The sequence below is a fragment of the Sprattus sprattus genome (assembly GCF_963457725.1).
Source record: "Sprattus sprattus genome assembly, chromosome: 9".
Classification (NCBI taxonomy): Eukaryota; Metazoa; Chordata; class Actinopteri; order Clupeiformes; family Clupeidae; genus Sprattus; species Sprattus sprattus.
Genome location: NC_137928.1, coordinates 14613671 through 14627515, shown reverse-complemented (window position 1 = coordinate 14627515; position 13845 = coordinate 14613671). Strand labels below are relative to the sequence as shown.

General features: G+C 49.6%; 1 protein-coding gene across 1 annotated transcript; it reads left to right on the top strand.

Annotated features, from left to right (window-relative positions):
- LOC308370313 (P2Y purinoceptor 14-like) lies at nt 1–996 on the top strand (the record flags this gene model as incomplete). The annotated part of the gene is made up of 1 exon (XM_080844971.1): nt 1–996. One exon carries the CDS (start codon nt 1–3, stop codon nt 994–996), a length of 996 nt encoding a protein of 331 aa, XP_080701097.1.
- Nucleotides 997–13845: the final 12849 nt, after the last annotated feature.

Below are 13845 nucleotides of genomic sequence, written 5' to 3'. Positions count from 1 at the left end.
ATGAATGCATCTGAGTACAACACGTCAGCTCAAGGACAGGAGAACTGCACCATCAGTCATAGCGTGGTCGATGTGGTCCTATCAAGCTTTTACTTCCTCATCTTTATCCCGGCTCTCGTGCTGAATGTCACGGTGATGTGGGTCCTACTGCGGCTCAAGACCAAGTCAACGTTCATGGTGTACCTGAAGAACCTTGTGGTGGTTGACCTGCTCATGACCCTGACCGTGCCGGTGAAGGCTGCCAGCGAGCTGCCAGGCGCTGCTCTGGGGCTGCGGGTCTTCACCTGTCGTTTCGCCAGCGTGATCTTCTACACCTGCATGAACATCAGCATCATCCTCATGGGTCTCATCAGCCTGGACCGCTTCTTCAAGATCGTCCGGCCCTGCGGCAGCATGCCCGGCCAGAGCCTACGCTTTGGCTGGGCAGTCTCCATCGCCACCTGGTTGGTCCTGCTAGGTTGTAGCACCCTGCCCACAATGGTCCTGACCAGCAGGACGCCCTTGGACAACTCCCCCGAGCTCTGCATGGAAATGAAGAGCCAGGCGGGGAGGGACTTCCACAAGGCTTTGGTTTGGGTGTTTAACTTGATCTTCTGGATCATTCTGGTTCTGATTGGGTTCTTCTACACATGCATAACCAGGACAGTGGTCCAGTCGCACCACATCTCCGGGAGCACAAACACAAAAGGGAAGCATAAGACCCAAGCAAAGGTATTTATCGTGCTCGCTGTGTTCCTGGTCTGTTTCGCCCCTTACCACATTATACGGATTCCTTACACTCAGCTGCAGGTGAAAAACCAGCACAGTTGCACGTGGGCAATACTGAAGGTGGTTAAGGACTTTTCCCTCTGGCTCTCAACCACAAACATCTGCCTGGATCCACTTATCTATTTCCTCCTGTGCAAAAGCTTCCGAAAGAAGCTGTCTGACCTTGACATTCTAAAGAGATTCTCAAGCTCTGGCTCGGGGACCGATGAAGACTTGAGCAATGAGTGAAGACGAGCAAAAGCAGACTGAACTTTTATATAATAAATTAAATAGTCATTGAGCAATCCTTATTCATGTTGATATTTTTTTTTTATTCAACATCTTCATTCGAAAGAGAAAAAGCAATGTATTATAACATAATAAAATCATCATGATTATCATGACCATTCTGGGCTTCCTCCTTCCTCCTGTTATGCAGACTTATAGATGGTGAACAGAAAAGTTTGAGAGGAAACCTGTGGTCAGATGGAAGGCGATAGACAAACCGGCAAAACGTTGTGCATCCTCCCAGAACATGATCATGCTGATAGGAAGTATGGAAGTATGCTTCAGAGACCTAGTGATAACTTTCAAACTGAGTAGGGCTCAGTAAATGTGCCTTTCACATACTTTATAAATATGCAGTCTTGAAAAGGTTGGAAGAAAATCCAGAAGGCAAAGGTTATATGGAAGCATTTCAGAATCAAAATGAAAATGTGATGTGAAAAAATGGCAAATTAAATTTACATTAACCATTTATTTTACAAATGGATTGAGATGGTTCCTGAGTAGCTTTATTGAAATTAAAATGTATTTTCCAAACTGAATTAAAATGTTTCTTAACTTTATGAAATAATGGTGTAGAAATGACTGTCACGTCTGTGCTGAACTGAGGTCCAGCCACGCCCCCTTCCTTCTCTAGGTGGGTTTCCATCCCATGTTTTAATGCACATTTTCTCTATGAGAATAACGTAGATGGAAACAGTTTTTTTCGATCGATTCACGTCATTTGTGTTTATTGTAATGAACTCTGTTTACTGGCCTCAGTGGCTACGCCCTGCCAATGGATTAATTATGACAGGCTGCGGGTGTGTAAGACATATTCGTCGTAAGGGCTTAAGTTAAGTCAATCAATTTGAATTAATGAGCTGATTGAGAACAGGATATATCGCATCTCTCCATTTTCAGGGGGTGTGGCAAACTTATTCAGCTTCACTTAAATTAGCCTGGGCTGGAGCAGGTTAGAGCTAATTGATGTGTTGCTATGGTGAATTTTCGAAAGTTGCTTCCACAAACCGAAAGGGGGGACTTATATCTCACCCTGAAAATTATCTTGGTAACTCGCTTAACGAGCTACGACGAATAGGGCCCAGGATTATGTTTCAGGACCGTATGTGCTATGGATCCCCGACCTCCGCTGCCACGACTGCTTTTTTCGCGACCTCTAGGCCGTTCTCACACAGTTTAGAGTTCGACACGATTTCCAGGTCGTATTACTCCTAGTCTGATCCCGTCCTACGGTGCGGTTTAGTTTAGTTTTGCCACGACTTCCACGTCATTTACTCAAGTCGGTCCCGCGCAACGGCGCAGTTTAGATTATACACAAGCAGGGGCGGAGATCCCATTTCATTTTAGGGGGGACCCCAGGAAAAAATAACATTACTTTACCTTCAGTTAATTTAACTAATATGGAGAGGAACTGAGATGTAGACCTACGTTTATTAACTAGCATTAACTTGCCCCTGAAAGGACAGTGTCCTAACTGTCTAACTAGCTATCTTAACGGTGTTAATTACCGGCATGCGTGTGTTATGGCAAACGTTCATGTGTCATGTCAATCCATTATTAAACTTAGGTATACTTGTGCATATCGATTGGAACTTCGTAAATGGAGTTTAGGAAAAACTTCTTTACATGTTCTTACTGCGTTCGAGAATGAGGTAAATCTCTTTACATATCTTGTATCATAGTGGGAGAGACAGGGGTGAGAGGAGGAAAAAAATCGTACAACCTGACCGTGTACTGGGCAGATTGACTGAATGCGGAGCTGTTGGTAGCCCAGCCACTTGGAAACAGCATGTGAACCAAACCACTTTGAGGAATAGGGGGATCATGATTTTTCAACACTTAAAAAGCATTGTTTTACGCTTATATTAAGCACCTCTTGTGTCGTTGTGCGTTCATTTCATATTACTTTATTCCATAAAAAAAAATCTTTATGGGACAACTTTATGAGATTCCCGCATATGTAGACAAGTGCTCTATAAATAAAAATAAATTAACTTCCTTACAAACTGTGTCCTGCCATTTCATGACAGAAGAAACTACCATAACCGCAACAAAAAAACAAGATGGATGCAGCCACAGCCATCTCTTCCTTTTCCTTTTCATTATTAATAGTCTAAATGGACTATGATATGTATTTTTAGGAGTCCAAAATAAATAACACTTAAGCTTTACTTTCTGGTGCAATCGAATATGCTGTTTAGAGCGAAATGTAGTGTTTCCATCTACAGGTTGGTTCAATATGCCACATTTTTATATAAGAGATACATCCCATTCGTGTTTTAACATTTAGCCCTACACAAGTCCAATAGCCTTTGACATTTGGTCCATTTATATTTGGATGTGCTCATCATAATAGCAGAGGCCCAGTGACAGGTCTCAAGGTACATTATTCTCAGTTTTTTTTCCATTGGGGTTTTCCTTGGTCTCTTCCTCTTTATTTGAAAGATCTGTGTGTAGAAGGAGAGAAGTGAAGAATCAGCATCATTTGAGCACAGACACTTTACTTCCTGGAACTATGGTGGGAGGATCCAGGGGCATTTCACCAACCATGAGTTTATTCATTTATTTACACTTTTGTGTACACTTTCACTTAGATTAATTTAGAGCAAATGTATAGTCTACATCTGTCAGTGTTTCTACCAGCTGGGTATAGTTTTCTGTGAGATTGTAGCTCAAGTATTGGCCAGATGGCGTGGCTAGCGGTTTACAAACCAGTACAGTAAACCTTTGCTTTTCTGCTTCAAAGATGCAGTCTGTGATTCCCTCTAGGGTAGCTTTGATTTTTTATGCCACATCCAATATTTCATATCGGGACAGCCTGTAACAGTTACCTCTGACCTAAACACCAAATTATCACTCTATCTACAGTCCCTAGTCTGCCATAAATGATGGTCCATTTGTTTTTTAAAAAGCAAGCAAAATGCCTCCTGGCATCAGTGAATTAGCATCACCACAAAATACATCAACATGGTGGCTGCACAAAAGCCTTACTCGGGTCGCCACGACCCACGGAGGAGGGGGGTGGGGTGAGCAGTGGCACTTATCATGTAAAACAGGGGTCTTAAATTCAAATTACCCGGGGGGCGATGAGCGTCTGTCGTGTGGGCCATGTGTGTTTTATTATAAGTGATGTTATATGTATAGGTGGATGTATATGTATAACTTCTGATTAATGTTGGGAGTGACTCTGTTGGCTATCTGCCCTTTGACAATGGGGATAAGGGGTTTATATGTGTAATATTTATTGTGGACGTTGCCATATCCGCAGGGCCGTTGCTAGGAATTCTGGGCCCCCTGAAAGAATATTGTTGTGGGCCCCCCCCCCCCCCCACTTGTCATCGCCAATTTTTTTTCTTAGACTACAGTATAAGTATTATAATTTGTTCTTAATTTGTCTGTTCCTCTATGTTCTTGGCAGTGCCTGACACAATGCACCCCATTCATTTTTTTCAATTAACCACTCAACAAAGAGTCACTGCCTGGGTATTATTATGTCCCTGCTTAAGACTCATGTCAATAAGCTACCATAGCCGAATTTTTCTGTCCGAACCCGGCCCGGTCCGGCAGAATAGTAACCGAGCCCGGACTGAGTCCGACAGCCATTCAAATATGTTTTTTTCGAATCCGAACCAAGCCCGACGGAATCAATTTCTCAACTGTTCATAGTAGCTTCTAATGCCAGATTTACGTAGGCCCTACGTTGTTTATGAATAGCCTGGCTTTATTAAACTAGGGCATCAACAGTTAAATGCTCTTTCACACAAAAAAGCGCTGTTAAACGCACAATGGTGCACAAAAAGGCCAATAAGCATATTTAAATTAAATGATTTACCTTGCAGGAACGTTTAGTAAAATGGTGCGGCTCCTTTAAGACGAGCACGTACAGGGAGGGAGAACGGTGACGCATAGTTTAGATGCAGCGACAAACATTTATGTGCTGTAAAAGTGTTAACCAGTATGTGAGTAACGTGAGTTTAATTAAAGCATAGCGTGTGTAATGTGTAGCTATTTCATTCCGTTTTGTAACTTGTCCTGCTGTCTGTAAGGGGAAGGAGGGTAAAGGAAAGGGAATTAACCCCGCAGTTAAAAACATGTAATCTACTTCGGCCATGGAGCATTTTACTCCCGTGCAATCCCCAACTACGGTCAGACAGACAGCAGGAAAGGTTAACAAATAGAATGAAATAGCTACACATTACACAAGCTATGCTTTAATAAACTCACGTTTTATGATACACCAACGGAAGCAAAACAGACAAGTCTCTTACCATTGAAGATATTGGCGCACGCCGACGTTCGTTATGAAACTATCATCCAACCATCGAGAGTTGCATCAATCATATCTCATTAAAACTTCACACTTCTGACATTGGACATATCCAACAGCCTAATTAGAATCTGCATCGTCTATTAAGCAGAAATATCTCAATACAGTAGATTTCCCTTCGTTTAATATCATTTTTAACTCTCAGGATGACAGTTTCTCTTTCACGTGCGCGAGTGTTAATGTGCATATGGACCAAACCATATTTAAAAAAAGAGGGCTATTGCTCGGGAAAAATAATATATTTTTTTAAATTTTGCTTGATTTTTTCGCTTTGTTTTAACTCTGATGCATTATTATGAACATAAGATATGTCTATACATAATAATTTAGTCATGGAAAGGGAAGCTTACATAATAGGCTACTGGGGTTTTTGTGGGGCCCCCCTGGGCTGTGGGCCCTTAGAATCGTCCTCACCTTTCCCCCCTTTACGACGGCCCTGCATATCCGCACAGTTCCGTGTTTTCATCTGTCTGGTCTTTTTACCCGCTGACTGATCCACTGATTGCCGTTCAAACATTGCCTACAGCCGTGTCTTATTAGTCAATCAGTGGAGTTGCGCGGCTGCGGCAAAGATTGGCTGAACCATAATGGGAGTAATATAAAAAGACTCACAGCGGCGAGATGCGGGAGACGGGATACTGGATTCCACGACCGAGCCAAGGACGGGCTGCGGGATCCGCGACTGCTACCATCTCCACTGCCACTGCCACTGCCACTGCCACTGCCACTGCCATTGCCACCGCCATTGCCACCGCAGACTGGTACGACGCTGACTACGACGCTGACTACGACGCCTTGGTCCCAAAGGAGCGCGAGTGGAGAGACATCTTCGAGATATATTGTCCAGCGCTCTCAAACCCAACTAAAGGAACGTTGGTTTAAATGATCCGATTGCTGTGAGTGGGCTGTCGTTTTGGTTAACCATTGAGAGCTTACTGGTTGTTTTGTTGTCTCCAGATCCACAAGCAGCACGAACGCAGACTACGGACATTTCCGGGAATCCCCATTGCTGACGTCATTGGAGTTGGGGAAGCCCCATCGTTCCCCTGCCAAAAGACGCAACCAGGCGTCAAAACAAGAGTCCTGGCCACCCGGGAGTGAATTAAGACACTGGCCAGGTCGTCAAACTAAAAGTCCGGCTGAGGGAAGAGTACTTTTCGCCGGCCTTACCCCCAGGTGGACTAGCGATGCATATTGACTGACCTAGTCCTTCTATGAGCCAGAGTTTTCTTATTTTTATTGTTTCGGTCGGGAGGGACCCCGACCGAACGGACATTCTTTTTTTGTTGTTGTCTGTGTCTACCTGCCTGCCAGACAGGTGTTAGCTTTGGGGGTGGGTCAGACAGTATTGACTGGTAGAGGCTTGGGGGTCCTTATGTGCACGGGGAAAACTGTGTGCTGTGTGATTAGTGTGTAGCCTGTTGGTTTTATGGAGTGCCTATACCTTTCCTTAGCTAGTGTGTGGGACTGACGTTGATGCCCAGTGTGCCATTTTTGCTGTGCCATTTTTGCTGTGTGCCCTTTTCACTCTATTTTGTAAAGACCCCAGCCTCACTGGGTGACCACTATTGGCCTGTGGCCCGCTGCTAAACCTGCTTGGCAAAACAGGGAAGCTTTTATGAATTCTAATAAAATTGTCAGTATTTTTCTAAAAACTAAAACTCCCGTCTCTGTTGTGGTGTGTCCTGGGATTCCTGGCTTGAAGTGGGTTGTTCGTCAAGTTAGGCGACACCCCTTTTTGGCGTAGTCGGCAGGATCCCAGTAACACCCACAACATGGAGGAGGAGCTAGAGCCTAGACCAGAGGCCGGCACCGTAAACACAGTTATGATGCCGTGGTTCATGGGGGGGCCCTGGATCCCAAAGTTTAGCGGGCAGGGTGGTTCAGCTGCAGTTGCAGAATGGCAAACACAGATGGAAGCCTTCCTTAGGGCGCAGGGTTTGAGCGGCCAGCAGAAGGTGGATTTCGTCCTGAGTGCTCTAGAGGGGGAAGCTAAGCAGGAAGTCCAGCTTGTCGATTCCACCAGCAAAGACACGGCCGAAAAGATCTTCACCCTCCTGCGGGGCTTGTATGGGGGGCCAACATCGATTGCCCAACGGAGGGCACAGTTTTTCCAGTGCAGACAGGGGGCCGACGAAGGAGTGGGTGCCTTTACACTCCGTCTCCGTGGATTACACCATCAGTGGCGGGCCGTAGACCCAGGCCCAGCCGCAGGAGACGACGAGATGCTTCGAGCCCAGTTTGCCATGGGTCTTCGACCAAGCCCCATCCAGCAGGAGTTGCAGCGTCAGCTGCGGCGCCTTCCTGACATGTCCTTCACTGCAACATGTGCCGAAGCCAAAGCCCTCGAGAGGGAAGTGGACCATGGAGGCGTGCAGGTCTGTCGGGTGAATTCTCTACAGCCTACTGCTCCTACAGGGCCTGCTGCTCCCACAGCGGCCGACTCTTCCTGGAAACAGTGGAAAGAGTCTTTCAAGTTGGAACTCCAACAGGAGCTAAAAGAGCAGATTTCTGTGCTGAGCAAGACACTTGCAGAAGACTTCAGGAACCTCCAACTCCATGGACATGGAGTGGATCCATCTGCAAGAGAGCGTCGTTTCCCCACCACCTCAGAACCAGCATCCAGGTCCCAACCAGCCCGTGGAGCCCAAGGCGGAGCCCAGCCATATCGGTGGGATGCACGGGGCCGGCCTATCTGCCTTGATTGTGGCGAAGCCGGCCACACTCAACGATTTTGTTCCCGGCGACAGCGCCCCAACCCCTCGGATTTTTAGAACCCTCGGTTGCTGTGGGGCGAGCCATCGAGGGAGGTGGGACCACCACTGCTATCAAGAAGCCCTCGCTGGTAGGAGACTGTCCACAAGTACAGGTTAGTGTGCGTGGCAAAAAGATACCCTGTGTCTTAGACACGGGATCCCAAGTGACTTTATTTAGTTATTCCTTTTTTCAGAGACACTTTGGGGCGGATAAAATTCATGACGCTAGTGAGGTCCCTTGGCTCACTCTGCGGGCAGCAAATGGCCTGGCAATCCCCTATGTGGGATATATCCTTCTAGACTTTGAGGTAGGTGGGGTCCAACTGGTTGATAAGGGGGTTGTGATTGTGAAAGATTCATGCCTTGGTTCTGATTGTGGAATACTAGGGATGAATATAATCTCTGACTGTTGGCAGCAGGTATTCCAGGGGACCCATCCGGGAGAAGCCGCATTCCGAACGACCAATAACCCAACCGCCGGGAAAGCCTGGGCACAGGCGTTTGCCACATGCCGGCAGGCCTTGGTATCAGGGCCTGGGCCCTATCTCCAGGGGGTTGCCAAACTGGAACCCCAGCCACCAGTCATCCTCCCGCCAGAGATGGAAGTAATGCTGTGGACCAAGGTGCCCCAAGGCAGCGGCCATCCTGACTGCTTGGTGATGGTGGAAGACCTGGATGATGGCGACCATGAATGGCGGGTGGCAAGGACCCTCGGCTGGCTACGTCAGGGGCACGTGGCTGTCCGGCTTTGTAACCCCAATCCCTTCCCGGTTCAGCTCCCTCTGGGCCGCCCACTGGCTGCTGTGAGCCAGGTGTCGTCCAAAGATGTGCAGGGTCGGAGCGAAATGGTGCTAACCAACCCAGAGCCGACTGTGGTGGAAGTGGCTGTGCGACCAGTCCAGGCGAAGACCACGGGTGAGCACCCTGTCCTGGCCTTACAGGGGGAAGGCCTGACCCAAGAACAACAGAACCAGCTGACTGCATTGTTACGGAAGTGGTCACCGGTGTTTGCAGCCCATGAAGAGGATTTCGGGCGAACCAATGCAGTATTACATCAGATACCGACAGGCAGTGCACCACCTGTACGGGAGCGCCATCGTCCAATCCCACCGAAACTGTACTCCGAGCTGCGTACGCTCCTGCAGGGCATGCTGGAGAGTGGAGTTGTAAGAGAGAGCGCTAGTCCCTGGGCTGCCCCCGTAGTGCTGGTGCGTAAGAAAGACGGTTCTTGGCGCTTCTGCGTTGATTACCGTAAATTGAACGCACTAACACACAAGGACGCCTACCCCCTGCCTCGAATTGAAGAGTCCCTCACAACCCTGAAGCAGGCGGCATGGTATTCCACCCTGGACCTGGCGAGTGGGTATTGGCAGGTCGAGGTGGATCCTCTCGATCAAGAAAAGACCGCATTCACCACACCATTGGGCTTGTACCAGTTCGAGAGGATGCCCTTTGGCCTGTGCAATGCCCCCGCCACCTTCCAGCGCCTAATGCAGCGTTGCCTTGGCAACCAGGTAAACGACTTCTTATTGGTTTACCTGGATGACGTAATTGTGTTCTCTTCCTGTTTTAACAGTCATCTGGACCACCTCGAGCAGGTCTTCGAGCGCCTTCAAGCGCATGGCCTTAAGCTCCAACCCCACAAGTGTCATCTCTTCCGTCGGGAGGTTCGATACCTGGGCCACGTGGTCAGCGGACGTGGAGTGGCCACCGACCCAGAGAAGACTGCTGCAGTGAGGGAATGGCCTGTTCCGAGCACGGTGAAGCAGGTGCGGTCTTTCCTGGGCTTCGCAGGCTACTACCGACGGTTTATACCTGGCTTCTCGAAGATTGCCATCCCCCTCCATCGCCTGCTCGAAGGCACTACCGGAGCCAAGTCTGCTGCTGTCCTGTGGACGGTGGACTGTCAGTTGGCCTTCGACCGATTGAAGACTGCACTGTTGGACGCCCCAATCCTGGCTTATGCGGACTTCAACCTGCCATTCCGTGTGTATGTGGATGCAAGCCTGAGTGGGTTGGGTGCCGTGCTGTCGCAAGTCCAAGATGGGCGTGAGCGGGTGGTTGCCTACGCGAGCCGAAGCTTGCATCCAGCTGAGCGCAATGACCAGAACTATAGCTCGTTCAAGCTGGAGCTGCTGGGGCTCAAGTGGGCAATCACCGAGAAGTTTAAGGACTACCTCTGGGGGGCCGAGATCGAAGTCTTTACCGACAACAACCCGCTGGTGCACTTGGCAACAGCCAACCTGGGAGCCACAGAGCAGCGGTGGGTAGCCCAGCTCGCCAACTATCGTTATGTTGTCAAGTATCGCCCGGGTGCCAAGAACGGGAATGCAGATGCCCTTTCCCGGCTCCCAGAGGAAGCCAGGGTGACAGCAGTGCAGACGGGCCAAGAACCACCGCCTCCCGGGGACGTAATCCCCTCAGGTACAGCAGGGGACGGCGAGGCCATGCTCACGACAACTCCACCCAGTCAGTGGAGGGACACACAACAAGCCAACCCTGCCCTTCGACAGTTGCATGATTGGAAGAGGGCAAATTACCTGCCAACCAAGGAGGTACGTGCTACACTGACTCGTACAGCCCAGAGACTGCTTACCGATTGGGCCTCAATCGAGATCCTAGATGGGGTTCTGGTGCGGCAGACCAAAGAGCCAGGTACCGGGATGGACGTTCACCAAGTCCTGGTTCCAGGTGGCGAAGCCCAAGGACTATGGGCCCAGTACCATCGGGCCTCAGGGCATGCAAGCAGCGAGCGAACCCTGAGCCTTCTACGACGGAGGTTCTATTGGCCAGGCATGGTCACCGACAGCAACGCCTGGACCAAGGACTGTGTGGAGTGTGCCATCAGCAAGGCCGGTCCTGAGGTGAGAGCCCCCCTACAATCCATTCAGTGCACCTATCCTTTTGAAATTGTTGGCTTGGACTATTTGTCATTAGGGAGGCCGGCTGACGCTTATCCCTATATCCTGGTTATCACTGACCTGTTCTCCCGATATGCAGTAGCCATGCCGACCCGTGACCAGACCGCCCACACTACGGTGAAAGCCCTGTGGGGAGCATTCATCCAGACATTTGGCTGCCCAGAGAGGATCCTGTCCGATCGAGGTGGGGCTTTCGAGTCAGAGCTCATGCAGCAGTTGTGTGCCCTGTATGGCTGTGTCAAGAGCCGGACTACTCCGTACCACCCGCAGGGAAACGGAGCCGTTGAAAGGTTCAACCAGACCTTGTTGGCTTTGTTGAGTTCCCTGAAAGCTGAGGAGCAGTCTCAGTGGCCAGCCAAGATGCCTGCACTAGTGCAGGTGTATAACAACACGATACATAGTTCCACCGGACTGACTCCTCATTTTGTGGTGTTTGGCAGACACGCCAGGCTCCCCGTGGACTTGTGTGTGGAGGCCCAGCCGCCCCGAGAACGAGCCACCCTAGATGGATGGGTCGCTTACCACCAGCAGGCCCTGACCACAGCCTACCAACAGGTCCAAGCACGCACACAGCAGCGACAGGCCTGGGACCAGACACGCTACAACAGGAGGGCTCGGGCTGCCCCATTGCTGCCAGGGGAGCGAGTCCTCATACGAAACTTCAGACGTCGGGCCCGGGGAAAGCTTGAACCCAGGTGGGTTCCTTCACCTTTTGTGATTCTTTCCCAGGTGCGGCCTGGACAACCAGTCTACCGTATCCGGCCCGAAGGGAAGGAGGGTCCGGTTCGCACTCTCCATCGGAACAACCTTCGTCCCTGCCCTGCTGGCCTCGAAGAGCCTCCCACCTCTCCGCCCAGCGACGCCCCCAGACCAACCAGGGAGAAGAGAGACCCACCACCCCGATGGCCAGTGCTGGTATATCCGCCGGTGCCGATGCCCATACCTGACCTGCGCGCCGCGCCTTTGGCTCCAGTACCAGTCCAAGAAGCTATACCTGAGCCTCCTACTGATACCCAGGAAGGTGAGGGGGGACAGGGAGGGTCGGTACCTCTGGTCAGGCGGTCACGGCGGCCCAACCTTGGTGTACGTCCACAACGTTACCAGCCATGAAGTGGTTCGGGACGACCACCCTTTTAGTAGGGGGGGATTATGTCGTGTGGGCCATGTGTGTTTTATTATAAGTGATGTTATATGTATAGGTGGATGTATATGTATAACTTCTGATTAATGTTGGGAGTGACTCTGTTGGCTATCTGCCCTTTGACAATGGGGATAAGGGGTTTATATGTGTAATATTTATTGTGGACGTTGCCATATCCGCACAGTTCCGTGTTTTCATCTGTCTGGTCTTTTTACCCGCTGACTGATCCACTGATTGCCGTTCAAACATTGCCTACAGCCGTGTCTTATTAGTCAATCAGTGGAGTTGCGCGGCTGCGGCAAAGATTGGCTGAACCATAATGGGAGTAATATAAAAAGACTCACAGCGGCGAGATGCGGGAGACGGGATACTGGATTCCACGACCGAGCCAAGGACGGGCTGCGGGATCCGCGACTGCTACCATCTCCACTGCCACTGCCACTGCCACTGCCACTGCCACTGCCACTGCCATTGCCACCGCCATTGCCACCGCAGACTGGTACGACGCTGACTACGACGCTGACTACGACGCCTTGGTCCCAAAGGAGCGCGAGTGGAGAGACATCTTCGAGATATATTGTCCAGCGCTCTCAAACCCAACTAAAGGAACGTTGGTTTAAATGATCCGATTGCTGTGAGTGGGCTGTCGTTTTGGTTAACCATTGAGAGCTTACTGGTTGTTTTGTTGTCTCCAGATCCACAAGCAGCACGAACGCAGACTACGGACATTTCCGGGAATCCCCATTGCTGACGTCATTGGAGTTGGGGAAGCCCCATCGTTCCCCTGCCAAAAGACGCAACCAGGCGTCAAAACAAGAGTCCTGGCCACCCGGGAGTGAATTAAGACACTGGCCAGGTCGTCAAACTAAAAGTCCGGCTGAGGGAAGAGTACTTGTCGCCGGCCTTACCCCCAGGTGGACTAGCGATGCATATTGACTGACCTAGTCCTTCTATGAGCCAGAGTTTTCTTATTTTTATTGTTTCGGTCGGGAGGGACCCCGACCGAACGGACATTCTTTTTTTGTTGTTGTCTGTGTCTACCTGCCTGCCAGACAGGTGTTAGCTTTGGGGGTGGGTCAGACAGTATTGACTGGTAGAGGCTTGGGGGTCCTTATGTGCACGGGGAAAACTGTGTGCTGTGTGATTAGTGTGTAGCCTGTTGGTTTTATGGAGTGCCTATACCTTTCCTTAGCTAGTGTGTGGGACTGACGTTGATGCCCAGTGTGCCATTTTTGCTGTGCCATTTTTGCTGTGTGCCCTTTTCACTCTATTTTGTAAAGACCCCAGCCTCACTGGGTGACCACTATTGGCCTGTGGCCCGCTGCTAAACCTGCTTGGCAAAACAGGGAAGCTTTTATGAATTCTAATAAAATTGTCAGTATTTTTCTAAAAACTAAAACTCCCGTCTCTGTTGTGGTGTGTCCTGGGATTCCTGGCTTGAAGTGGGTTGTTCGTCAAGTTAGGCGACACGTCCAGTCTGGTCATTGGGGGGCCAGATTTTTTTTGGCCCGCGGGCCTGAGTTTGAGACCCCTGATGTAAAGGAATAGGTGGTCAAACCAGGGCTTTTTACATTGTGTTTAGAAGGATGCTGTGGTGCTTCACACTTGTGGTGTTTGGACTTAAGCATGTCACAAACATTTAATTAAGAATTTCTATATTGCTTT